At 48.9% G+C, this 27,042-nt stretch overlaps 1 protein-coding gene across 6 annotated transcripts in view; it reads left to right on the top strand.

Moving 5' to 3' along the window:
* AP2B1 (adaptor related protein complex 2 subunit beta 1) overlaps positions 1-19,575 on the top strand; it is a 100,273-nt gene extending 80,698 nt beyond the window's left edge. For all 6 annotated transcript variants that reach the window (XM_048823565.2, XM_048823567.2, XM_048823566.2 and 3 more), the window contains 4 exons: positions 2,462-2,546; positions 3,336-3,422; positions 14,941-15,095; positions 16,605-19,575. In XM_048823565.2, coding sequence (XP_048679522.1) covers positions 2,462-2,546; positions 3,336-3,422; positions 14,941-15,095; positions 16,605-16,679 — 402 coding nt within the window. In that variant the 3' untranslated portion in view covers positions 16,680-19,575. The remainder of the gene's footprint in view (positions 1-2,461; positions 2,547-3,335; positions 3,423-14,940; positions 15,096-16,604) is intronic.
* Positions 19,576-27,042: the final 7,467 nt, after the last annotated feature.

Here is a 27,042-nt window from a genome sequence, read left to right as displayed (position 1 = left end):
CTCACACGTTTCGCTTGGATAAGTCGTTCCTTCCAGTCTCCCAGTTAGTTTGTTTAGATCTCTCTAAAGTGATGGCAAGAACTGAATATAATCTTCCATCTGCCTCTCAACCTTCAAGCCTGCCAGCATGTGATGTCAGCAATCAGTGTATGACAACAGACCATAATGTGGAGCTATTTGTATTTATTGGGCATTTACAAGGTGTAATGGTTTTAACTAAGCCCTGCTTTTAAAAGATCTTTTCTCACTGCGTGAATTAAATATACACACTTTTGCAACAACAACAAAAGACATGGAAAAAACAAGTTCTTTCAGATGCAAATCTCCTGCTTTTCTCTGCTTTCTGGGGACCCTCCCAAGTGCGCCAAAAGAATTTTCAGTTGTTCAGAACGCTGACCTTATTTCCTTGCATGTATTCCAAACCAGCTGATTGGTGTGTTCAGATTTCCCATCACCCCCTCCTCTCCTTTATCAACAGCTATTTCTACTGGGATTAGCTTTATTTCTAAATAGGCCCTACAGACTACATGGACATTTTATTCTGCAGACAAAACATGGAGGTCTTTAATTTTGAATCTGTGGATTAATCTGGTTCACCACTGTCTATGAATCCTCTGACTGGTCACCTAACTGAAATACAAACACAGTGGGTGAACCAGATTAACCCATAGGTTAATCTGGTTTCCCCAGGATCTTCAGGGAGTGAGGTGATGAAACGAGCTATAGCTCATGAAAGCTTATGCTTAATAAATTTGTTAGTCTCTAAGGTGCCACAAGTCCTCCTTTTCAATTCCTGTTGACATTCAAGGGTCTTTACATATCCCAGCCACAGCCCATAACGAGATGGTAAGCATTTTCCAGTCAATACTGTCTATCCAATGCCTGGGTTAGGATTCACATATGCCAACGAACTGCGGATATCCGCTAAACTCTGTTCCAGCGACATTGTGTGGTGTGGGCAGAGAGTGGGAGAGGGAGAAATAAAAGGCCGGAGCCACACTCATGACCTCAGTTATGACCATATGTTTTCAGGCCCTCTGGTTTGCCCCTACTATTGCCATAAGCCTCATCAAGGCGAAAACTCAAGTGAGGTCACTCTTCTGGTGAGCAAAAAGCAGTCAGTCCTATGCAGACTGGTTTCTTGGTAGTGCTAAGAGGCAATCGTGTGCCTCTCTTCAGCTGTGCGAATTTAAGGGGGTGTTATCGATTAAACTTTTCACCCATTGATTGCCCTCCCCCAGTTTCTATAAAGCAGATCCTGTTCCTTTGAGCCCAGTGCAGAGCTGTTGACTCTGTCAGCTACCACCATAGTGACATTTACAGCTTTCCCCAGGGTAAAGCCACTAAACACCAAGGAATTCAGGCACTGTTGCAAAAGTGTGTTAAATGTCCCCCTTATCCTGGAGTAAACTGTACTATTGGTCTTCTCTGTGTGCGTGTGAAACACAGGAGGTGTCAAGGGTTAAAAGGAGAGGAAGTGGTAGATGGGGGTAGTGAGGTGAGAGCGGGGGATCTGGGTTGTATTCCTGATTCCGGCACTTACGTGCTATGTGACCTCAGGCAAGTCACTTAGCCGTTGGACTTCAGTGTCCCCATTTGAAAAATGCAGCCTTGTGAGGCACACCGAGGTAATCTGACGAGCGTGGCAATATACGTGCTAAGCAGCATTAGCGAGGTGTTGCTGAGACACGTCCAAGTGCAGTGCAAAAGGGAGCGTCCAGAGTTAGTGGCCGTCCGAGTATGAACCAGCAAATGGAGCCTGTGCCCAAACTCCACCTACATGCTGCAACAAAGAAATCACATTCAATGCAGGAGAAAGGGAGAGGGGACATAGGAGACCGGCTTCAGGCTATGGAGTATTCAGAGCGTGGCTAGACTGAGAAAAGAGAAACCAAGGAATCTGTGTGGAGGGGAGAGGAGGACAGGGAGATGGAAAGGGGAGTGTGAGCCTAGCTAGTGGGAGGCCGGCTGAGATTGTAGAACACGCAGGTTGGGTGCGGAAAGGGCTAGGTTGCAAATAGGAGGGAGGGGACATGAATAGAAGGTTAAAAAGCCCATCTGCGGACTGGGGCGTGAAATGACAGAGTGCCTGCATGCAGCCAGAATAGATTAGTGTGGGGGGGCAGGGGTGATGGGAAATGAGGGCGGAATAAGAAATTAGCATGAGGCCACTAGCTGTGAGCCCACAGCGGCTGGCACAGTGAAGAGCCCATGGGAGGGGAGTGAGAATTGATGAAGGAGCAGGCTGGGGGCACTCCTTGTCAATACCTGCTGAGAGACATTCTTCCAGGCTCAGCAGCGTCCCCACATACCCCAGTGTGCACAGCTGGCCTTCACCTCCAGGCAGGGCCGTTAAAGATCACCACCCCTAGAAACGCACTAACTCCCGAGGACAATGTCCCTGTCCATCCCCAGCATGCTACAGAAAATGCCCTAATTCTCCTGTTTCGTTTCCTGCCAGGTGGCTGTGAAAAACAGCATCGACGTCTTCTACTTTAGCTGCCTTATTCCTCTCAACGTGCTTTTCGTGGAGGACGGCAAAATGGGTGAGTACTGTTTGGCCAGCGTCCCTCTGCTCTTTGGAGAGCCACGCGGGCAGGCAGAGTACAGTGTCCTGACAAAGCACAGCTTGGTGCCAGTCCATCTGTAGCAGAGACCCATCTGTACTGGGGTGCCAGGGCAGTGTAGTTAGCCAGTCCCTGCTCTCCTGCTGTTGCTATTCAAAGCAGTTGCATTTCCAGAACATCCCTCCTCTGGTCTGATTATATCTGCCAAGCATAGGTACGCTGTGCCAAATCCTGCTCTGATGGAAGTTGTTCATTGACTTCAGTGGGACCAGGGTTTAGCCCATAAATCTTACGCTGTAACCCCTTCTTCATGTTCTCTCCTGTTCAATAGTCTGCTTTTTACATCAGAGGTGGAGAAGGTGCCTGGAAAACAGAATCCTAGCTGGGTTCTACGTTTGGCCCTTTTTGCTGATGGGAAAGGGAAATCCTGCATGATGTGGTTCTTGTATTCTGAGCTGTAGGCTCTTCCTAACAAACCCCACCTGCTCCTGACTCGTGAAAGTCTGCTGCAGCAAAGACATTGGGAACAGATCCAAATGGTCTTCAAGACTTTGCTGCTTTCAGTAAAACTAGGCTAGACAAATTGCTAGCCACCGTGTTTTAGGGAAAACTCTTGAACAAGACCCCAAGGGATGGACTAGATGCGACCTGGCAGGCCTCTTCTATCTCTGCAGCATGTCCTTCTGCAGTGACTCTTGGGAATGGCAATGTGGGTAGTTCAGAGAACCAGGAGGGTGGGACACTGACCGTTGCCTTTCCTGTATGTAGAACGCCAGGTCTTCCTTGCCACGTGGAAGGATATTCCAAATGAAAACGAGCTCCAGTTCCAGATTAAAGAGTGTCACCTGAATGCTGGTAAGTAACTTTGTTCTGGACCGCAGCGAGCCTTCGTGTAATGCACAGGAGTGACGATATGAGAGTCGAGTTTTTTCCGGTCATTAGCATTGTGAATTGACAACACTGACAAAGCAGGATTGCAGGTACAGGCCGAGCAGTTCCAAATTCTAGCCCCAAGGATTTGTTTAACCTAAACTTTCAGCTGAATTCCATAAAAGGAGGTTTCCCTAGTGAATGTCTCTGAAAACAGTTCCCTCCCTAGGATTTCACCTGTTCCCTTTTTCCTTCTGTTATAGTTCTTACATTATCCCTTTCCTGTTTATTTGCCTTCCTTGTCATGGTGTCTCTGAGCAGGGAGCTTTGGGCTTGATTTCAAATCCTTCCTGCTCGTTACTGTGGTTTGTACCCTAACCCACATCACAGAAATTTCATATTGGTTCCAAGTTGTCGTCTTTCATTGTCAGGCTGGGATCCCTAAGGCTAGTTAGCTGTAGGGGCAGCTGTGGTTGAGTGGCTTGAGAACAAGACTAGGAGTGAGGGAATGTGGGATGTAGATCTGCCACTAACTTGCTGTGCCACCTTGGATGAGTCACTTGTCCCTCCTGTGTCTTTCCCCATCCGCAAGTAAGTGGGTATAACCTGGCCTAGTGGTTAGAGCACTGGACTGGAGTTCTGTTCCCTGCATGACTTTGGACAGATTACTTCAGTTTCCCCATCTGCACAATGAGAATAATGATACTGAGCTCCTTTGTAAAGTGCTTTGAGCTCTCCTGATGAAAAGCCCTACAGGAGAGCTAGGAGGTGTTATCTGCAGATGAAAAGCCCGGTGTAAGGCCACAGTCATATATTGCTATTGTTTATTGTTACGTTGCTGGCTTTCAGCTGTACCCTGTCTACTTGAGCCAAGTGCTTAGTCAGCTGTTTGCCTCTACTAGACAATGAACATCTCACGAGTACAGAAGACCATTTTGCCACTGAAGGATGAGGGAGTACGTGGCCAGTAGAGCTGCACTGTTCGTGTTTGAGAGGCCTGGATGGGATCCAAGTGCTTGTAACTAAAGCTAGTATGTTTTACAGAGAGGTGTGTCCCTCTTGATCACAAACCCATGGTTCTTTCTCTCCTGCCTGCCATCACGCAGGGAGAACGCTCCTCTCACTTCAGTCACAGGCAGAAACAACCCCCTGCCTTTGTAGCCATGACTTTTTTTCCATTTTGGACCACAAACGATGTGATGCAAATAGCAGCTGTTGGATCTTATGACTTGATTCTGTTCCTGGGGTTCTGGCGAGGGCAGCCTCTCTGCCGCTCCCTTTATTCCAGCCTCTCAAATGGCACGCAGACATTTCCACCTGATTGGAAGTTCTGCCCTGTAATCCATCACACCCTTCTCCTTCCACCGTCCTCCATTAGCTACTCTGTCTGTTGGGCGCTGTGGCACAGAAGGAAGGTTTCGTTCTTGTAGTGGAGAATCTGTCAGGGTTTTAAAGTCCTTCCCCCATCCCCTCGGGCCTAGATTCTAAACATTCAGTCTCCGCAAGTGGCTTTATTTCTGACAAGACTTACAGAAACAAATTCTTCTGCCCTCTATAAACCACAGTTGCAGTGGATCTGTCTGCTGCGAGGAATAAGGAGTTTAATTCCTGGTTACTTGACATACATCAACGGGCCATCTGGTCCGTTTTTGCGGCCATCCCACTGGCCAATGCTAAGGAAGCTGTAATGCCTCTAATTGTAGGATACCGTACTGTCAAGGTTTCTGCCTGACCCTTGGTTGTGATTAGCCTATACACTGCAGTGCTTTCTCCGCTTTACCCACCTGTTCCCCTTCACTGGGAGTCATTAAAGGATGCAGAGTAATTGGCAGCATTCACTGTTTGGCTGCTTTACCAGCCATGTGCCAGACCTTCTGCCTGGGCTTGCTTGGAATTGTAATGAAGCCCAGCTCTCAGCGGAGGGGCATGCAGGAGCACTCCAGTCCCGTTAGATTTCTGCGCGGTTGCACTCTCCATGTGAGTAATAACATTGCTCTATTGCAGTTTTATCTGCAGCCATCACCAGGGCTCAGAGAGAGGAAGCTCCTGTCAGTCTTTTAGCGAGAGCTTTGGAAACAGTGCCTGTTTGAGTGTGATCCATTGCTAGGGAGGCTACAGTGTGTGCCAGCCTCCTCTGCTTGTTTAGGGAGGAAAATGGGTCATGTCTGATAAACAGACTTCAAATCCTTTTCTCAGCTGACACCTCTGTTCTTGTCTTCGGAGCTGATGCCTCGTCCCTGCTGCAATTACAGGAGCCATTTTCTGCACTGACCACCTGGATCGTGGAGCCAAGCAGGCTGAGAGCTAGTGGGTGCAGAAGGCTGAGAGCCTGACATGGGAATAACAGGTGTTAGGCTGTGTCTACACTGGTGCAGACTTGATGTACATGCAACACGATTTGTACCCTTGCAGTTTCAAACTGGAGGAAGCTGCACCAGTGCAAACCACCCGGCACTGGTGTAAATCTTGTCTACACTAAGGGTTTGCACTGGTGGTCATGGCTAAAAACCTAGTGTAGACAAGACCTTACTGTAGGCTACCTCTAGCCATCGTCCAATCTTCCCTCTGAGGGTAGTGGCTTGCAATGCTGAAGTCTGTGTGTACTTGCCCTGGATGTGTGGATTAAACAATCTACCTCTGTTATCATGGCCTTTTTCTCACGAGAGACACCAGCAGTAGTTTAAAGCTTTCACTGTAAATTTCAGCTCTCCCGTGTTCGTTATGAGGAATCTGAACAGTGTAGCCGTGTAACTTTCATACCCTTGGCATAGACGGGGACAGAGATACTCAAGGGACCTAGTCCTAGCTTTCAGCTGTGCCAGGGTAGCGGTGGCCATGAACAAAGCTTGTGAATTTCAGTGGGTGTTGACTATGATTCAAAATTTGCTGCGATGCTGCTCTTCAGCACAGATCACTGCTTCCAACAGCTGCTAGTTTTCGACAGTTGTCCAAGCCGTCTTTGTCAACATAAATCGATATGAATCCCATGAGACCCACTTAAATAATTCCTGAATAGCACATGCCCACACATGGTGGTGCGATCTTTTCCAGGTTTAGGAACTCTGTTAACGACAACATTCATTCTCCAGTCTAGCTGATTTCCTGTTCAACAGCACGAATTGAGCTGTGAGCTAAAATACCCCCATTTCCCAGCTGATCTGCCATAATCACAGCAAAACCGGTTATTTAAATATAGTAGCAGAGCTATAGCAGACCTTTGACAGATGGAGTGAACACACCGACAATTGTGCATAGGCTCCTGAGGAGCCGAGGTGGGGGCTAATTGAAACAGTCTTCCCTCGATCAATGCGCTCTGCCTGGCATCCTTTCTCCTTGCCATAAAGACCCTTCCCTTCTATCTTCGTGAATGCTTAAATCTTACAAAATCCAGACAGAAGATACCAGAAGCCCTGCCATCCAGCTGAGTGATGAATGCTGATTTCTGTGAGGGGACATTTAAATTAGAAATAAATCTCTTTACAGCAGAGATCAGTTTTTTTACTGAGTCAGGGATGCAGCTTGCTAATTTCTTGTATGGCTCTGTGCGCTACTATACATCCAGGATTGTGTGTCTGTCACTGGGCAGCAGTCAGATTTCAAAGCACCTCTAGCCTAATAACTCTGGTTATTTATCCTTTTTCCTTAAATAAAAGGCAGATCGAAACACAAACATTTCTATCAATGAAGACATTTCAAATGTTACTGAATCTTTGTGGGCAAAATGTACTGGAAGGAGCAATCCTACGCTTGTCTCCCCAGGATGGGCTAGCTGTGACTTTGTCCCTTGAATCTTGAATTTGTATGACTTTATACATTCAGGCTCAGATTTTTAAAGGTATTAGGTGATGCTGCACTGCCTCGCGGGTTGAGGAGCCTACGCCTCATTTTCAAAAAGTTATTTAGGCTCCTAAATCAGTTCGGTGTTGCAGTGCTGAGTGCAGCAACGTCTAAATACCTTTAAAAATCTGGGCCTATGCCCCCAATCCCATAAGTGACTACAATGCCCTCATGAGTCCCATTGCAATCAGTGGGTCTTGCTTAACAGTCGTGTGCAGATTGGGCCAGAGTGTGAATAAATGGACTCCTCTCCTATTTAAGGTATACATATGGGTGCATTTTATATTTTAAATACATTCAGGTTCTGCACATGTATCTGAGGCTATAGGGAAACAGTTGTATGATATTTTAGCGGAGAAACCATGTGATCATGTAATTAAAGATTGTTGTCATGGATACACACAAGGGGTCAGAGTTAAGATTAAAGGTACAACCTCAATTTTCTCATGTGCTGGCTTTTATGCTAATTTAAGACTTTGGTACCCCGATGATTCTGCTCACATGAAAAGGCAGGGAAAAATCCAGTTAAAGGGTGAGAAGAGCTTAAAAAGCTGCGACCTCCAGAGCAGTGAGGGGCAAAGTTTAGAAACTCCCCAGGCGTAGAAAGATTTCAATACAGGGTCCTGTTCTGCACTGAAATTCTTACTCGTGAGATGTCGGAGCTGCCATCTGGATATGGTATTAAACAGGTTCATAGTTCCCAGCATCAGTCAGCGTTCCTGCCATGCATGTGCGATACCAAGTTCATAAATGTATTTAGCTTAGGTAATTTTTTGGAAAACACACATTCTCCTCCACTGACTAACGCATGTTAAAATACAATTTTCCTTTTTCACGCTAGAATTTCTTAAAACATGTTAGTTTAAAAGATGTTAATAGATTTTTAAGGCCAAAAGGGGCTATATATTATCATCTTGTCTGCCTACCTGTATATTTTAGCTAATACGTTTTAAAAACACACCTTATACCCTAGTCCAGACAAGCCCTTCAAATAAAACAGGAGCTGTATTGTCTGTGGGTGTGCCAGAATCATAGAAATGTAGGGATGGAAGGGACCTCAAGAGGTTATTTAGTCCATCCTCCAACGCTGAGGCAGGACTAAGGAAACCTAGACCATCCCTGGCAGGTGTTTGGCCAACCTGTTCTTAAAACCCTTCCACGATGGGAATTCCACCTCCGTGTGCATACGTGCACACATACAATTAAAGAATAATGCCAGTCTGGCTGTATGTAATCTCGCTGTCATTCTGTTGAGCAGTTCTGATAACCTTGTTTGCCCTGCTTCTTTATCAGTGTCACCAGAACCCTGGGGTGGAATGACAGTCCCGTTATTTTCAGTTGCGTGTGTTTTTATTAAGATCTTAGTACATTTCTATTCTTTTCCCATACAATCCATGCCTTTTGTTTGCTGCTCTTCGCCCGACCCTTGACATACAAATGAAACCCTTCACTGGTTTGCACTTCAATACTTGGGCTTAATCTAAAGAATGCTTTTGATCTCTTAGTCACCATAGTTCTGTGCTTTGTATGTAATGTCCTGGGAAGATTGTGTTCCTTTGTCTAAAGTGGCTTTCTGAGTCCTCTCCAGCCCTTTGCTGCTGAGAGAGGTTTGAATACAGTGGAGCTAATTCTGACACCAGAGTCGGTGTGATAAATCTGTTCAAAGAACAAGACGGGACAGGTTTTCAAAAGATTTCAGCACCCCAGTGCTTCCATTGGCACACCTAAATAAAACAACCAGATTTCCATAGCTCTCCAAGGGGAGGAGCTGGGCACTGGGCAATTTTGAACATATGGCCTAGTTCTCCATATGCAGGGTGAAATACAGCCTCCCTCCTAAAGGAGGCTCGCAGGCAGGATCTTTACAGCACAAATAGGTCCATGTTCCGTAACTGGTCTTAGCTCCTTTGGCCGGTTGTGGGCAATGCTTGTACAAGTTGACTGAAGACTTGCTCTTCCCCAACCCTGATTCCTTGGTTCTATGCAGTCTAAATTTGTGGAGTCACACGGTTCCTTGCCAAAAGAGTGGGCTCCTTCCCGGGATTATGAATGGCAAAGAGGAGATGCTGACGCCAATAAGAACAGAGTACAGAAAATGGCAGGTTAACTCAATGCCTCAGACATTTTGTTCTCCTTCCACAGACTCCTGACCTCTCACCCTACAAATGAGGGACATGTGGGGGATTGGACAGTGCATGGGACATGGGGCCAGATTTTCCACGGTGGTTAGGCACCTAAGGATGTAGATGGACACCTAGTAGAATCTAGAGAAGCAGGTTAGGTGCCTAACTCACATAGGCAGTTTGTGCACCTTGCTAGGCTCCCATCTGATCTCTAGCTACCTAAATACCCTTGACAATCTGGCCCCGGGCACTTTTCGCCTCATGCTCTGATTTCAGTGGCAGCCCAGATTGATAGGGACGGTAGTTACCATCTGCCTGCTCAGTGGTCTCTCTAATGGATTGGTGGGTCACAGTAAATTTCCCAGCAGACAGATGTCCACATTACAGACCCAACTCCCCACCCCCACCAAATGTCCAACTGGTGCTTTTGCTGAGAGGCCAGTTACTGAATGGGTATGGAAACCCCTTGCCCCCCAACCTTAAAGGTGGGCTCCTCCATGTCAGAATTAAACCCCAGCTTCTCCTTGATCATGCAGTAGAAGTCAAAGCCCTGTGCTTCTGACATCACTTGGAAATGACTGATTCTTCATGATGGGATCAGGCAAGATTTGCAGATGCACCTTCTGCTTGAACCCATCTCTTTACTGGCTCCGCAGGCTCTGTCAAATGTCGCTAGAAGCACAGGGAGGCATTTGAGGGTTGCATGACTGCAGACAAAGTAATTAGGTTTTGTTTGCTGATTTGTACTGTTCACTGCTGAATAGTATTGAGGGCTCTGAACTCAGAAAAAGGCCCATCTCAATAAGTAGGTGGCAAAGCTTTATATATGTAATCCTGTATCCGGGACCTAGTCAGATGAGAGTAGCCATCTGGTTCAGTGTGTGTGTGAATTCCCTGTGTTACAAAATGCACAGTTCAGATATTTTTGAGCATAGTATATTAATCTTATTTTCCCTTTATAAAATTAGGCCTCGATTCTGCAAAGACTTATGCATGTGCTTAACTTTACACAAGCAAGTGGTCCATTGAAGCCATTGCAACTGCTTGCAATGTAAAGCAAGTCTTTGCAGGATGGAGGCCTTAATTGGCAACTGGCATCTCATCCCTCCTCCCTCCTTCCCTCCCAAAAAAGATCATTAAATTTGTCATTAACAAGTATGGGCAGAAGTGGTGGTGGCTGTGGCTGTTATGTATTCGAGAGGTTTCCCCAGAAGGAAAACTCCTTCTGTCATTACCTTTTTCATCTAAAAATTCAATTAAAAATAACCCTTTCTGTATAGAAGACAAACATGTTTTTAAAAAAAACAACCCCTCACAAAATCCTATTTGAAGTTGCATATTGAGGACGGCTGTAGCTTATCCTGTGCTGCTAAAGGAACCATGAATCCTTCGGATGGGTTTGCACTGTCATCGGGTCCCATAGGTGCAGAGAAGGGCGTCTGCACGCAGTCAGCATGGCCTTTTGACAAGCTTCTGCTTGTCCTGTAAAAACAACAGGAGGACTTGTGGCACCTTAGAGACTAAGATTTATTTGAGCATCAGCTTTCGTGAGCTACAGCTCACTTTTATAGCCCACGAAAGCTGATGCTCAAATAAATGTTAGTCTCTAAGGTGCCACAAGTCCTCCTGTTCTTTTTGCGGATACAGACTAACACGGCTGCTGCGCTGAAACCTGCTTGTACTGTGTGGCCATTAACTGAGGCTTTGCCTTGTGTTGCAGTTCTTCTCACTGATAAACACGCAGCACAATTCAAAGCAAGGCTGATCTCACAGCTCCCAGCAAATGTCTGTTTATAAAGGCAGTGCTGTCGCATGGCATTAACTGTCCTGCTTGAGCAAGGCACTGCCTGGCACTGTTGCCTAGCGACGCTGCCCGATCTTGGAGAAACTGACATTGGTTTAGACTTGCTTACAGAGAAGTGGCTGGAGCTGCTACCTGGGGATGGAAGGAAACTGGAAATGACACTCGCCCTCCAGTGTGTGTTTATCCTGAAGTCTGTATTAATAGAGACGGAGGCAGAAAGATTCAAATGACAATCCAAGCCCCAGCACGCTTGTCTTTGGATTGTTATAAGTGGCTGAGTCACCTGATGGCTTCTGTGTCCAGCCATCTTATGATGAGCTTCCAAGACAGCAAAAGCAGGAACCTGGGAGTTCTAACCCCAGCTCTGTCTTCCCGTGTGATCTTGGACCGCTCCACTCCAGTTTCCCTGTCTGGGGAACAACAGTTGAAAATGACATGCTTGGCCGAATTAGCAATTCTCTAACATCTTTAAGGCTTGCTGCTAGTAAGAGGCCAAAAAACACTTCTCAGCAGGTCCCCAGTTTAGACTTAAGGGCTCCAATTGCGATTAGATTCAGTGCCCCTGCTGGGGGTCAGAGCCTTTAGTTTGCACCAACAGAATCCAGGCTGTCGGGATGCCAATCCTGTGCAAGGATGCGCCTCACCCTCTGTAATGTATTGGTAGCAACCATCATTAAGGTGACTGGAGCAAAGGTATCGGAAGCTGTAGAGCTGGTACTCTGCCTCTTTGTGCGCTTTGAACCTGCATGCTGCCAGGGAGCAGCTGCTGCTAAACATCAGGGTTTAAACGTGACCCATTCCATTCCCCATGGGAAGCGAATCTACCCCTAAGTTGCAACTAATATGTGGCTGATGTTCCTTTCAGACAGGAGCAACTGCCCAATGTAGCATCCCCACCATTAGTAGAGCTTTGCCTTTCGGGTCCTCTGCAGATTTTTCTGTGTGGCAATCTGCTTAGGTTGCACAAGAAACAAATGTGTTGGTTGTATCCTGATCCCCATCTGGGGCTTGTCTGTGCCCAGCACAATTGTCAGCTGATACGGCTTGTAATGGAGCCTCTCCGTGCCTGTTCTGGCTCCATTTGAGCTTAGGAGCGGACTGTTCTGCCCTGCATCTTTTCCTAACCCAGGTGGGCCCTTCGTATGGGGTAGGAGGAGAAGTGGGGAGTGAGGGGTTTTGGCTCAGGAATTCATTAGTTACTTGCCTCTCCTAGTTTCCATAGTAACCAAGGAAGAGAGGAAAACCCAAACCTGACTCTGTCTGAGTAGTTAGCTGCATGAACCCTGCCCCTCCTCTGCAAATCACTGTCCTAAAGCCTCCAAGGGTAGCGGGGTTAGTCCAGCTGCTGGTCTTCATTGAGTACAGCCTGAACTCAAAGTTCCCATGCTGTGGAGAGAGCTTCTCCGCTCTTCAGGGATAATCGATTCTACAGCAGCTCAGCTGCAGCCCTGATCTGCTGGGTAAGTGGAGGAAGGAAAGGCAGTTGCTCCAGGGCAAGATTGCAGTGTGAGCGTGAGAAGTCAGACCCCTTCCCTGCTCTCTGTTGTATGGATTGAGATTCAGATGCTCTTTCTTTGACCCCCTGCTCCAGTGCTGACTTAATCACTTCCATTCTTTAAACAAACCCTTTGTGTGGCGCTCTGGATTTTAGTATTTGTGAACATGGGCGATTGAAGGTGCTGCCTGGAGACTGGCTGGTCAGGTACACGCTTCCTATGTGAATGCTGTACTGTCCTGCCACCATACCATCCCTTTTCATGTAGTGGGTTTTCTGGGCCAGTGCCTGCTGCCTTCCTTGAGGTTTACTTGCCACTGTTTCCAAAGGGCACACTGGGTCTGTCCAGCTGCATGCAGCCAAATTTGCATTTTCCTCTCCATCTTCCTGGTTGCTGTGGAAAGTACAAGCTACTGACTAGAGTTCAACACAGCCCAGCCCATTCGTTTCCACGCGCACGCACCTCACCATTGTAGGGTGAACTGGCACAAGGGAACTGTTGAATTTGTGAGGTTGGAAATAGACTGTATTGAACTTTCCTTCTGCTCTCTCTAGTGGGTGAGTTGAAAATGCCGTGCTCTAATCAGCCAAGTGCCATCAGCTCACCTGTGCGGTAAACACTTGTAACAGTTTTGGAGCACAGGAGGGAGCTGAGTTTCAAAACGGGCATCAGAAGGCTCCCCCCAGCGTGTATTGCTTGAGGAGCTTCCATCTCCCTTTTGCTCAGGAAGGCGATTCTGGGAATACAGGCCACATCCTTGTTCCTCCCTTTTCTGAATTTCCTGAGCCTATGAATAATTGCGCCCTCAGCCAATACACGAAAGGATGACCATGTGGTCTAAGTGATTGGAGCAAAAGGATTGGCAGCCTGGGGCAGCTTGAGTTCCAGTCCCACTTTGTCCCCACACCTTCAAGCCAACTGGAAGTTGGCTAGAACACAAGAACCACCTGGTGAACTTGTAGATAGAATATCAGCTGAACTTACCGCCGTAAGTAACGTCCTGGAAAGCCAGGAAATTACCCCCGTAGCCAACAGCCAGGAGTGGCTGGGACCTCAAGGGACATTTGTGGTTATCTCAAGAATCTCCTGACTATCAAAAGCTGGGAGTGGAAGAGGGGGGTGGATCACTCCAGATTTGCCCTGTTCTGGACACTGCCCCTGAAGCTCTGGTATTGGCCACTATTGGAGAGAAGATGCTGGGCAGGAATGGACCATGGTCTTGACCCAGTATGGCCATTCTTATGTTCTTGTGTACTGAACTTGCTTTCCTAGGTCAGCAGGTTGTGTGGCTTTAGGAATGAGACTTACAGGGGTACTGCTCATATCTTGGCCTCTATGGCCCAGAGTTTTTTCCTTCTGGCCTCAGAAAGACTACAGCCAGCCCCTCCTTAAGTTGGGTTTTGGCTTCCACAGGCCATCAGTGTGGGCCATTGATTTGAATGCTGTGTGTTCTGGATCCCTGCTGCTGTTCTTGTTTCTCTGTAAGGTGCCTGAGAAATAGGTGTCATGGTTACAGCCGTATATTTATGTGCAGGTAAAATTATATGTCTCTTCCTAGTGCTACAGTCACAAATCGTATAAAAACCTCATCACGGCCCCACTGCCGAGAGGCAGAAAGGAAAAGCGTTTTCTCTCATCCGCTAAGTCACTGAAAAGGGATTGAATTCAGAGAATTGTGTTAATGACTGAGAAGCCAAAGTTGAAATTTAAGCAGTGATCTCGTTTGTTCTTACCCAGCAGCATCCTCTGGCTCAGAAGTGCATGGCACAATGTCCAAAATCAGCTCGCCCAAGTTCTGGGCTTTTTTGGGGAACTAGGAATCTGCAACTCCCAGAAGGGACCCAGGCCTTGCTGAACTCTCGTCTTGCCTAGAGTAGTGTGATCATGGAGGTGGGAGTGTGACCCCTGCAGGAGAAGCAAATGCTAAATTAGCAGGGAGACCCAAATCTGAAGGGAGGTCTCCAGGGAAATGGAGCACTTATGACCAAATCTGCTCTTGCCTCATTTTCTAGTGTGCACCTTCCCCCATAAACTCACTGTCTCATGCAGTTGCCAGTTCTTCCTCATCTGTGCATTCGTTTGTTCTGTTTGTTCACTGCCTAACACAGTGGGCCCATGGTCCGTGACTAGGGCTCCTAGGGTCTAGGATAACACAGATGACATTTGGGGGTATAGTTCTGTATTTTTGTCTCTGTATGTCTGGTGTGACCATTGATTTAATAGAGGTGTTTTTCTATTTGAAGACACTGTTTCCAGTAAGCTGCAGAACAATAATGTTTACACCATTGCCAAGAGGAATGTGGAAGGCCAGGACATGCTCTACCAGTCTCTGAAGCTCACCAACGGCATCTGGATCTTGGCTGAGCTACGTATTCAGCCGGGGAATCCGAATTACACAGTAAGACCCTTTGGCTCTTGGGGGGAGGGAGAGGAGAGGTCACACATCCTTTCCCAAGCAATCTCAAATCTGAGTCTGCTTTTTCCCAGCATGCTCATTTGGGGCAGGGCCTGTTAATTTCAACACCAAAGGAAATCCCTGCTGAGCCGGGAGGAGTTGGGAAACCACTGATGATAGCTATGTTCGTGGCCCGCTGAGCTGGGTTAATGCTGACTCAGCAGCAGACATTTATTGGCCAAGATTGTTACCACTAGAATCAGCCAAGAGAAATCAGCACAAAAGCATTGCCAGAATTCTCCACAACCCCCGCCTTTCCACCTCCCCCTCTAGTAAACAAGACTAGATTTCTGCCATGCTGACTGCTGAAGCAGAGACCAGCTGTCCGGACTTCGGAGATTTCTTTGGCCTTGCCTCTGTGGCAGCCATTCAAAGGCAAGAGCGCTGCTTGTCCCACATGTAGCTACTTCCTTTAGCTGTCCTGCCTCCCTACTGCTTATCGTAGATTCTCCTCGCTGCTGCTGGAGTGTCTCTCCTGGTTTGAGAATCTCAAGGCACACCCCGGGGGGGGCCCTTTGTGTGGAAAGAAAATTAAAATCCTTGAAAATATACTACCGAAAAGGGAGCTTGGCTTTGCGTTAAGCTCCCTAGTTATACAGTAGTGCGAGCAGGGGTCTGATTTGCAAGCTGGTCTGCTATTGGGGGAATTGGCAGCTTGGTGGTTAGCATTGCCCTTAAGGGAAAGCACCTCTCAAGGTTATTGACCTATGCCAGCCAAATACCACCGGCACTGTCTTGGTTTCGTGTGGTGTGAATTCCGATTCTGGGGGATAGGACTACCAGGAGTGTACAGGTCCCCCCTTGAACACTGGTGCAAGTCTATTAATCATACTGCTAAGGAGTAGGCATTCGTAAGGGTGGGGTCCCATTTATCTTCTGTTGGTCCTTTCCCCAATTCGGTCACAAAATTGGCTAGCTTTCCGTACGTGAGCGGGAGTGCGCTTTCGCAGAACTCAGTGCTTCGGTGGTAAGTAGCTTTTGGGGAGAGCAACTGGGACTAAATACTTGAAGTTGTATGTAAATTAGAAAAAAAAAACACAAAAACCTGGTATCCTGGAAAACACAATGGTAACCTGTGCTAACATGGTGTGGCTCTTTGTCACCCCCTTGAGGTTTGAGTCTGCTGCTGCAGCAGAGTTAGGGGACATGGTCTTTTAGCCCAACTAGTAGAGGCTCATGCTTTGAGATCCACAGGGTCCTGGGTTCAGTCTCCAGCTCAATGAGCACAATTGCTAGGCCAGACTGGCTCTCTATTAAGCATCTGTGTGCATCACCATTGGTGTGCATGGCACCTTGTGGGACGGGTGAAGCACCATGGCAGCCTAGGCTGGGTGGAGTGTGGATCCAATGCAGTGAAATGGGTCCTGAGGAATTAATAAGCTGGCTCGTAGAGATGGGCTGTGTGTTATCTGCTGCCTTCTTATGCTAACCTCGGCTTCGCGTCTCTCCTAGCTGTCCCTGAAGTGCCGGGCTCCTGAAGTGTCCCAGTACATCTACCAGGTCTACGACGGCATTTTGAAAAACTAACATCATGGGTCCATGTCTCACCCTGCAGAGGGAGGAGGGGAGACTCTGGATACTCCCATTATCGGTGCAGGCAAAGAACTCTAACTGGAAGCAGCTGTATTCATGTGTAGGATTTCAGACAAACGCACCGAGAAACCAAGGTAGCGATTAGTATCCACATGCTAATAATAATATAGGGAACAACTGTTTGATATTTTTAGCGTCCATGGAAACTTTGTAACCACTGCTTCAACCACTCCTGTGTCCCCCCAGCGCCACTGTTCTGTCGTTCTTTCTTGTGGGCTTTTCCATCTCGTGCCAATGTTTAGCGTTTTCTAAACCGCGGTAGGCGTAGTTGATATTTTGTAATATATGGCTCGTTTAAAACCTGAGAAAGACAAGTCTCTTGTTCATTAAAACAAGGCAAAGGCATCATAGAAACACAAACTGCACTTTATTATTTTATATTTTTTATACGTTTGGGTTTTTTTTCTATTGTAACCAGATGAAAAAAGGAAAAAAAAAAAGCCGATCTGGAGTAGTGAAAACATCCAAGGGAACACAGGTGAGCTAGGACTAAAGTAGCCTTGAGGAGCCAGTGATATGTGGAGAGCACCGGTTCGGATCCAAGGTGCATCTATTTGGGTTGGATGGGGCTTTGGGTCGTACTTGTGCTGGGGGGGCTCGATGCTCATCCAAAAAATCTGTGTCCCAGCTATCTTGCCTAGTTGCAGTCCTGGGGTTTGGAATTGGGTCTTCATTGCATGGGGAAGCAGGAGCTGGCAGGGTCTGGTTTGATAATGGGGAAGCAGATGGCAAAATGAGGACGGAAACAGCATGTAAGGCTCTTGACAGAGCGTGGGGTGCAGTCATTGCGTTTTTTTCCCCCTTTCCCGCTCATTCCCTGTGTCTTCCTGTGACAGCCTGTCTGCCTTCCTCCCCCTGGGTCAGCTTCAGCTTGCTGAGTTGGGTTCTGCCTAGCTCCGAATGCTGTCCAGGCTGAAGGACCCGTGCGATAAATCTGAATCCCGGCAGAGGGTGGTCACAGCCACTTTGCTTATGGTTCTCTATGGGAGCATCCTCGAGTGCTTTCCTGCTGAGGGATGAGTGCAAAAGCTGGAGGACACAGCAGCATCTGGCCGTGCGCTTTAGGTTAAATTCTCTGGAGGAGTCTAAGCCACTCCTCGTCCCCCTTACACCCGCAGTCACTGGCATTGCCGGGCAAATTGCCCCTGGCTTTGGAAAGCCTTTTCTCGCAGGGTCCTGGAAGAATTGCCGTCAAAAGTTCCTGAGGAGGAAGTGCCCATTATCCAGGGGTGCAAAGGAGAGTCGCCGAGAAGCTGATTGGGAGTCGCAGCTCACCTCCTTCCCCCTCCCCCCCACTTGTGACACCCAAAATATTTAGTGAAGGGGGAGAGTCTTGAGTGCAATCTCCTGCCCTGTAAACCCTCAGGTCCAGATGACCCTACTGCTGCAGGGGCCAGTGGGTGCTGTACGTGAGGTGATCTCACAGGCTCGTTCCCTCCATCCTCAGTCGCCAGAGCTGGGCTTTCTGTGCCAAAGGCAGTAGACTGAGGGTCATTTGGGTTCCTAGTGTCTGAAACTCACTGGCCTGGGAACACAGGGTCCCTTACTCCTCTCTGCCTCAGCTCAGGATGGAGGGCAGCTGTTTGGGCTTCCTGCCAGCCAGGGAGTTTCCCTGTCACAGGCAAGGCACTGGAATAGACACCATAAAAGGTGAAACAAAACCGGGGATAGTAGCTGGCTTGGCTCGATCCGTCTACGCAGTGAATGTGTCAACCCAGCCCCAGAACGGCTTCTGCAGTCCCCACTGCTCTCAGCTGACGCTTGGCACAGCACTTCCCCCAGTGATGCCCTTAATGTGACCACAAACAACCGTCAAAGCCTGTGCTCTTGAACCCCAAGACTGGGCGGGGATCACCTGTTCGGGGCATGTGAATCTGGGGATACAGAACGGGACTGTAACGGTGGACCAGGAGAATAAGGGGGAAGGGAAGGAGCCAGTGAGGTTAGACCAGGTCACGGGCAGGATGAAACATGGTTCCATGGTGGGGAGACTCCGCTCGAAGCCAGTTCTCAGCCAAGGAAGCAAGTGAAGATTGGGAGCAACTGCATCCTTTGCTGTATGTGCTGGCCGGCGTCCTCGGTGCAGAGATCATTTGGCAGCATGAATCCTGGCTGGGCAGAAGGCGGGACAGAGTTGTAGAAACCGGGCACTTGAGCATGCACCAGCTTGGCTGTTTGATTGGTTGTCTAAAGCCCTGAGGATAGCTGGGCTGCGAGCACTGCGGAAATAATTATTACAGTAATTCATAAAGTGCCGGCACACGCTTCTCTCCCCTCAGAGCCAAGCTGTGAAGCAGCATCCGGCCTCTCATAAGTTTCCACCGTGGAGTTCAGCTTTGTGCCTGGGAGGGGGCAGAGCAAGCCTGAGTCCTGCCAGGGTGTGAGGGGGCAGCAGGGGAAAGCCCTGTTCTCTCTGCACAGTGCCCCATATTCCCCTGGCTGTGGTGCTGGCTAATGGAGATTGCTGATTAGGGCACTGACCTGGGAGAGGCGGTGGAGGATCCCTGGGAATAATGGCATGAGTCTTGCTCAGTTAAACCCCCTGTAAAGCCTGAACATGGGAAAGAATTAAACAAAACCTTGAGCAAATCCCTCGCCTGCCCGGAACTCCTTCCTCCCTCCCCGGTGTCTGTGCGTCTCTTCTGGGCCTGTGCTGTGTGTGTGCGCATGCCGTGAAGCGTGGTCTGCGGGAAGGGGAGCTGGAGGGCAGGCAAGGAGCATTGCTCAGTGTCGATGCCATTCCATTGTACTGCATATCCACTCTGATGTGTTCACTTTTTGGGAAAGCTTTACCTTCTGTCCTTGTCAATAAACTTGTCATTTACACTAACGCCCAGCTGTGGTGTGCTTCTGTTTGGGAAGAGGGGCTGGCAGGGCACTGCTGGTTTGGGGCTGGAGGATGCAGCAGGAGCAGCTGATTACTGAGAAGCACTGGTGTCCTTGCCAGGCGACCCGTGGACCAGAGGCCCCCATTTCTGTCCATCTTTGACCTTGAACGTGCTCAGACTGCCCCAAACTGGTCAGAAGCAGACAAGGTGCCATGTGACTAGAGATTTATTTGTGATGATTTCCCCGGCCGCCCAAAATAAAACCCTACTCTGTTCCCTGGCTGCTAATGTTCCGTAACACCCGTACCAGCGAACACACATTTCCCCTCCTTCACTTCTGTGCTTGGCATTATTTATGGTGTGCGTTACCATAGTACCCAGAGGCTGCCACCGAGATCAAGGCCCCCTTATGCCAGCTCTTCAAACACACAGTCTTTACCCTAAAGAGCTTTCAGTTTAAATATACTGGGCAGATGACGGGCAGGAGGGAAACTGAGGCACAGAGAGGGGAGGTGACTTGTCTAAGATCAGTGGGAGAGCTGAGAACAGAACTCTGGTTTCCTGACTCCCACTCTGGTGTCCTGGAGCTACTAGACCGTGATGTTCTCCTCGACTTTATCATTTGCTAGTTAAATTACAATGCACTATTGATTTTGTGTGCAGCTTTGAGGCTTCCAGCCACTTTCAGCTCCACGTGCTCTGCACTTAAATCACTGACTCAGAACCTGGACAGGCTGGAGAGGTTAAAATAAGGAACCTCGGGTGCATAACTGGATCAAGCAGGTGGAGGTTGGTGGGCTTTCCCCTCTTCCTTTGGGAGTCTCAGTTCAGGAGGCACTGACCGTGAATGGATCCGATCCTGTAGTTGGGAAGTTACTGTGCTGAGCTCACAGCATTGCCAGATCTGATGATGGTTCGTGTTCTTCTTAAAAGCCCCAGTTTCTGGAGTCAGGTGAGAATCTCAGCTTTCATTTAAAGTAAGACCAAGTTCCTCGCCCACATGGGAAAAGCCTCTTGAACAGGACATCCCCTAAAGGAGCCAAAACTAGGAAACTGAAGAGAAAAGCCCCCCAATTATTTTTAAAAGTTAGGGTTTTTATCCATGGCTTTTTGCAGGCCTGACTCAATCTTTGAAGCCTTGGTTTGGTCAATGAGTGGCCCCTGTATCATGCCCTGATGCTAAGTCAGCTGCAGCGTGGGAGAGGAAGACAGAGCGCAAAAGAAAAGCAGCCAGTGAGTTGTGGGTGGGTGGAAGGTGGCTGTAAAAGGAAGACTTGGGCCCAATACCAGACCAGTGACGTGGGAGGTGGGGAGATCTAGGAACCCGAGAAGGGTTTGGTCCTGTGGGCACTGTGTGTTCGTAATTAGGGGGGCACCTGGATTGTCTCCTCCATGCTGGTCAGGAGCACATTTAAATAGTCCCGGAGAGGAGGCGAAGACAGGGCAAGCTGAAAATAGCCATTCTAACAATGGGGGTGGGGGGGGGGAGTGGAGCCCATTCACACCCTTTGATTAGCTGCAGCAGCCTGAGCCCTGTAATATGGGAACCCTGCTGAGTCAGGGTACATCTGCACTGCAAAACAAACCCCGGGATAGTAAATCTCAGAGCCCAGGCAGCGGATTCAGGCTTGCGCTACAGGGCTAAAAATAGCCATGAAGATGTTGGAGCTCAGGCTGGAGCCCAGGCTCTGAAACCCTCCCCCGTCCTGGATTTCAGAGCCTGGGCTCCAGCCCGCATTGCCACGGCTATTTTTAACCCTGTAGCGTGGGCCTGAGTCAGCTGACCCAGGCTCTGAGGTTTACTGTCACGGGGTTTGTTTTGCAGTGTAGACGTACCCTTTCTCGCTCCAGGTTGTTACCCAGAGACATGCCTAATGAAATCCCTTCCATTCACTCCTTTCTGTAGCAGCTGCTCCATTGAAATCTGCCTTCAGCCTTGCTTTCCACCAGGTCAAAGCGCATTCAAACGCTTTGTCACCTTCCACCAGTGAGCTGTGGTTACCGATGCTTTCCGAGTGGGAGCGCCTTGCTCCATAGCCGTAGTAAGAGAGACCCGAGCCCCAAAGAGATTAAGTGATTTGGCCAGGGTCACACAAGGGAGTCTGTAGCAGAGCTGGGAAGCGAACCAACCTCTGCTGTCTCCCTACCATGTTCCTCATTAGACACAGCTGACGCGCAGGCTCATGAGTTCCCCTGTCACCAGCTCTTCCTCGCTCCGCGGCACCAAGCAGTTTATCAAAATAAACTGTGCAGACATTTGGCTAAGTTTCTCAGCGTAACTAAGTGTCCAAATGACGCTTAATGGCTCCATTTCTCCATGTCGCACGGCTGATGAAATACATGAAGGCTGGGAATGGCTCTTCCCTCATCAGGAAAGTGTCCCTCAAGGGAGTCTCTTCCTGATGCTCCGGGCTGCTCAGTCAGGGGTTTATTACTAGGTGCATGTCATGGTGTGATTGGGCACTGATTGGTCAGGCCTGGGGTCAGCTTTATTTGTGTGTAACTTACGCCAAATAATTCTTAGCTGAGCCAACCCTTCTGGGGTCACAGTGGGAAGGCAGGGGAGATAGACACTCTCCACTCTAGCTCATCCTTGATGGTTACCTCCATTTACCATGCACTGGGGAGAGGGGAAGAAGTGGCACAGGGGGCAGGAGCCATTTGTCCACGTATGCACTATTTATTCAGACGCAATGGCTAATTTTGAGTGGTTTCACCTGGATCCCTTTGAACATCTCTTCCCATTGCTTAGCTGCTGCCGAATAGCAGCCCCTCAGAGAGGCCAATGGATAGCAGAGATAGTTAGGGGTCACAAATGATGTCAGAGAAGCCTGCTTTCAAGTGGCACTTTCCAGCTCTCTCTTTCATAAGCATAGGAACCCAGATCCTCAAAGGTATTTAGGCCTCTAACTCCCATTGAGGATTGGGGCCTGGGTACGTTGTCTAGTGGTCAGAGTCGTTCCTGGCTTGGCCACTGACTTGTCATCTGGCCTAACCTCACTTAGCATCTGCCCCTCAGCATGCTCCATCTCTAAATACTAATGCTTTTGCCTTTCTCTCATAAGACCAGCCCTACTGGGTCAGACCAAAGCTCCATCTAGCCCAGTATCCTGTCTTCCGACAGTGGCCAGTGCCAGGTGCCCCAGAGGGAATGAACAGAACAGGGCATCATCGAGTGAACCGTCCCCTGCCGCCCATCCCCAGCTTCATTCCCTGCAAACTAGCATCTCCGGGGAAGGACGGGAAAAATCAGTTATTGTCAAAACCAAAAAAAAAAAAAAAAAAAAAGGAAAACTTTGGAAAAAATAACAAATTCTCCATGCAAGTGTTCATTCTCTACAAAGGCATTTTTGTGTCAAAAGCGTTTGAAATGGAAGCATTTGACCCGTTCTCATTATTAGATGTTTCTCACAATTATAAAATTAAATGGGATCCTGTCTGTGTATTTGTCTAGGATACAATCGACACGTGGCTTCAGCCGCCTCCATGATCGTGGTGCCAGTCCCATTTTACAGAGACGGAAATGGAGTTAGAGAGATTAAGTGACTTGGCTGAGGTCGTAGGTTCAGGGGCACAGGGCTTATGGCTCCGCCCCTTACTCTAGCCATTTGGCTGGGCTCTCTAATGGATATAAGACAAGGTTTGGTGGTAGCAAGAGTTAAGTTGGGAGTATTGGGAGGTCTTTGGCTGAAAGAACTCAACATTATGGGACCAGCCCTCGTCCCATTGCTCCACGCACCAGGGAGATCATGGGAGCAGTGCCTAGAGCGAACAGTCCCTGCTGCCTTGCCGCTGCCCTGCTGTGTCAGCAGGTGCGATCTCCCTGCATTTCTGGGTCTCACCTGCTCTTTGTTGGCCAGAGTGATGAGCTGGAAGCCCCCTGCGCTCTCTTGACAGACGTGCTCTTTGAGCTCTGCCTCCGGGAGAGAGTCATCAGGCAAAGAGGGCCACTACTTCTATTTCACACCCATGACAATGGAAGAGAGCAGGGAGGTGACCTGTCAGGATGAACTGCTTTGCAGCACAGCTCACAAACCCACGTCCTTCCCCTTCCACGGCTCTGCTGGACTCATCCCGCTTCCACGTCCATATTCCAGCACCCTAAAGCTTGGCCGATAGGGGACAGGAGCCAGCCTAGCAGTTAGTCAGTCTGGCCCCTGCTCTCAAGCAGAGCTGCCCTGTGCATTCCTTGCACCCTTAACCCAGCCATGCGGATGTTAACAGCGAGGCATATTTAGCACATCGCATTGGGGCAGCCCAGCTGCAAAGGGGCTCTGAAAGGAGTCAGCACAATGTTATCCAAGAGTTCCCTCGTCTATTGATCCAGCAGCGCCCCTCTGCTCCAAATCCCTGCAAGGGGAAGCATGCCCCTTCCACGCTTTCCCTCTCGACGGCACGGGGAAGAGGCAGCCCGTTCTGATGCAGGTGCATGGATCTGGGACAGTGCGGAGGCTGGCCAGCTGCTGCAAATGTTCATTTCCTCACCGTTGACCGATCAAACCATTGTCCCCTTCAAGGTCAAATCCTGTCAAACCAACCAAATAGCTTTCTCTGCCAGGGTAACAAGCCTAGTGGAGAAGGAGGAAGCAGTAGATGTGGTATATCTTGACTTTAGTAAAAAGAAAAGGAGGACTTGTGGCACCTTAGAGACTAACAAATTTATTTGAGCATAAGCTTTCGTGACACTTCCTTTTGATATGGTCTTGCATGATCATCTCATAAAAAACTAGGGAAATACGACCTAGATGGAGCTACTAGAAGGTGGGTGTATAACTGATTGGAAAACCGTTCCCAGAGAGTAGTTATCAGTGGTTCACAGTCCAGCTGGAAGGGCATAAGAAGTGGGGTTCCACAGGGGTCAGTTCTGGGTCCGGTTGTGTTCAATATCTTCATCAGTGATTTAGGTAATGGCATAGAGAGTACACTTATAAAGTTTGCGGACGATACCAAGCTGGGAAGGGTTGCAAGTGGTTTGGAGGATAGGATTAAAATTCAGAATGATCTGGACAAACTGGAGAAATGGTCTGAAGTAAATAGGATGAAATTCAATAAGGACAAATGCAAAGTACTCCATTTAGGAAGGAACGATCTCTTGCACACATACAAAATGGGAAATGACTGCCTAGGAAGGAGTACTGCAGAAAGGGATCTGGGGGTCATAGTGGATCACAAGCTAAATATGAGTCAACAGTGTAATACTTGCAAAAAAAAACCTTGTAAGCAAGACACAAAAGTAATTCTTCCGCTCAGCACTGATAAGACCTCAACTGGAGTATCGTGTCCAGTTCTGGGCGCCACATTTCAGGAAAGATGTGAACAAATTGGAGTCAGTCCAGAGGAGAGCAACAAAAATGATTAAAGGTCTAGAAAACATGAGGAAAGATTGGAAAAACTGGGTTTGTTTAGTCTGGGTAAGAGAAGACTGAGAGGGGACATAACAAGTCTTCAGGTACGTAAAAGGTTGTTATAAAGAGGAGGGTAATCAAGTGTTCTCCCCTGATTACAGGACAAGAAACAATGGGCTTAAATTGCAGCAAGGGAGATTCAAGTTAGACATTAGGGTAGTTAAGCCCTGGAACAAGTTACCAAGAGAGGCTGTGGATTCTCCATCACTGGAAATTTTTTAAGAGCAGGTTAGACAAACACCTGTCAAGGACAGTCTAGATAATGCTTTGTCCTGACTCAGTGCAGGGGGCTGGCCGAGATGACCTCTCAAGTTCCCCTCCAGTCCTATGATTCCACCCGTATGCGCTGGCTGCCAGCTGCACCCAGATGTACAGGCTGAAGGCAAAACGAAGGAGAAGCAGAAATCCAAGCCAGCCCTTCCGCTGGATCCTTCCCCACGGCCTGGCACCGAAGGCTGGCTTTTGCTGCGAGCGGAGGGTGGGCTGGCGGGGGGGGGAGGAGCAGGTGTGTGTTGTTGCCCCGCACAGCTGGGAGCTGAGGGACAGCGTTTCTATGTTTAGCTCTGCTGTGAGCTGGTGCCTCTGGGTTTTTCAGACACAGACGCAGAAAGTGGGAGGGGCCAACGAGGCTGATTCCTAGGCAAAGGGTGCATCTGAACAAAACCAAACAGCCCGGTTCTTCGAGGGGCCGAGCGGTGGTCGTTCCTATTGAGGTCAATGGGGGCTGCGGCTGCTAGACACCGATGGAGATGAAGCTCCATCGAGTTTTAGCAGGTGGGCAAGTCAATCTCTATGCCTCAGCTCCTTATCTATACCCTTCCTCACAGGGATGCTGGGTGAGTGATGCATACATACCTACATGGATAAAAGGAAACGCTTTTATGCACAGCCCATGTGTAACCGGTGGAACTCACTGCTCCAAGATGTCCTGGAAGCAAAGAGCGTATTGGACCTTTCTGTGGAGGACACGAAGGCCCCCAGTGACGTGAGACAAACGAAAAGATGTCCTGGAGATGTCACACTTCAACCTCTAACTGCCTGGGGTTAGGGAGAGACTGGTCAGGTGATCCCATAACTGTCCAAAAGGTTCTCTGGAGCTACTGGCACTGGCTAGCGTCTGAGAGGGGATGGTGGACTAGATGGGCCTCTGAGCCGGCCTCGTAGTGCCTGTGTGTCATTCCCTCTCCGATGCCTCAGACCCCAGCTTGATCCAAACAGGGAGTTAGCCGGCTCTCTGCTGTCCCATGCAAGCAGCCTTGTGACTTGATTCTCCAACTTCCTTCCTCTGGCTGCCTGGCCTGACCTCCCCAGTGTGGCAGAGCAGATTGTAAGCTCCTGGGGGCAGGGATTGTATCTTTACTTGCGGCGCCAAGGGCCACTCGCGCTCTGTACAAAGGCTAATGGTTTTTGGGGTCCTCTTAAATGATGGAAAATACACAGCGCATTTGAGAAAAGACACCGGCAGGCCTAGAGGACGCTCAGGATTCTGGGGGCTGAGTTTTCAGACGCCACTGGGACTGAACCGCCCTTAGAAGAGAATTTAGAGCAGCCCCCAGTATAGGTGTAGCACTGATTGTTGCAAACCTCTCTGCTTCCTTCTCACCAGCTGGGTTTCCAGACCGGCTCGGGGAAGGGAGCTGGCAATGGGATGGCAGCACCCGGGCAGTCCCCTGCTGTTTAGCATTCTGGTGGCCGCAGCCAGCGCGTGGTAGGAGGGCAGAGGCTGAGAAGGTTCTGAATTTCCATCATGCTTCCCCGAGGGCTTCTGCACAAGGACCCAGTCAGTCTTTCTCCCGCTGCGCTAGGCACTGTACAAACACAACTAACAGCTGGGCCTTGCTCCAAAGAGCTGGCACGTGCCCACCTTTTGGAGCACGGTCTGTCAGGGCTGCCAGCTGGAAAGGGGGATGCTGGTGATAGGCCACCCAGCTGCAATGGACTTGCACGGCCTCACCTTGCTCCCATTCCTCTCCCCAAGGGTCCTCCTCCTTCCAGACACAGAGAGGAGCGTGGGTGCTCAGCACCTCTGGAAACCAGGCCCTGTTTCCTCAGCAATGGGGCGAT

This window comes from Caretta caretta, chromosome 17 (assembly GCF_965140235.1).
Source record: "Caretta caretta isolate rCarCar2 chromosome 17, rCarCar1.hap1, whole genome shotgun sequence".
Taxonomy (NCBI): Eukaryota; Metazoa; Chordata; order Testudines; family Cheloniidae; genus Caretta; species Caretta caretta.
The sequence above is the reverse complement of the archived record's forward strand: the minus strand, read 5'-3'. Positions and strand labels throughout refer to the sequence as shown.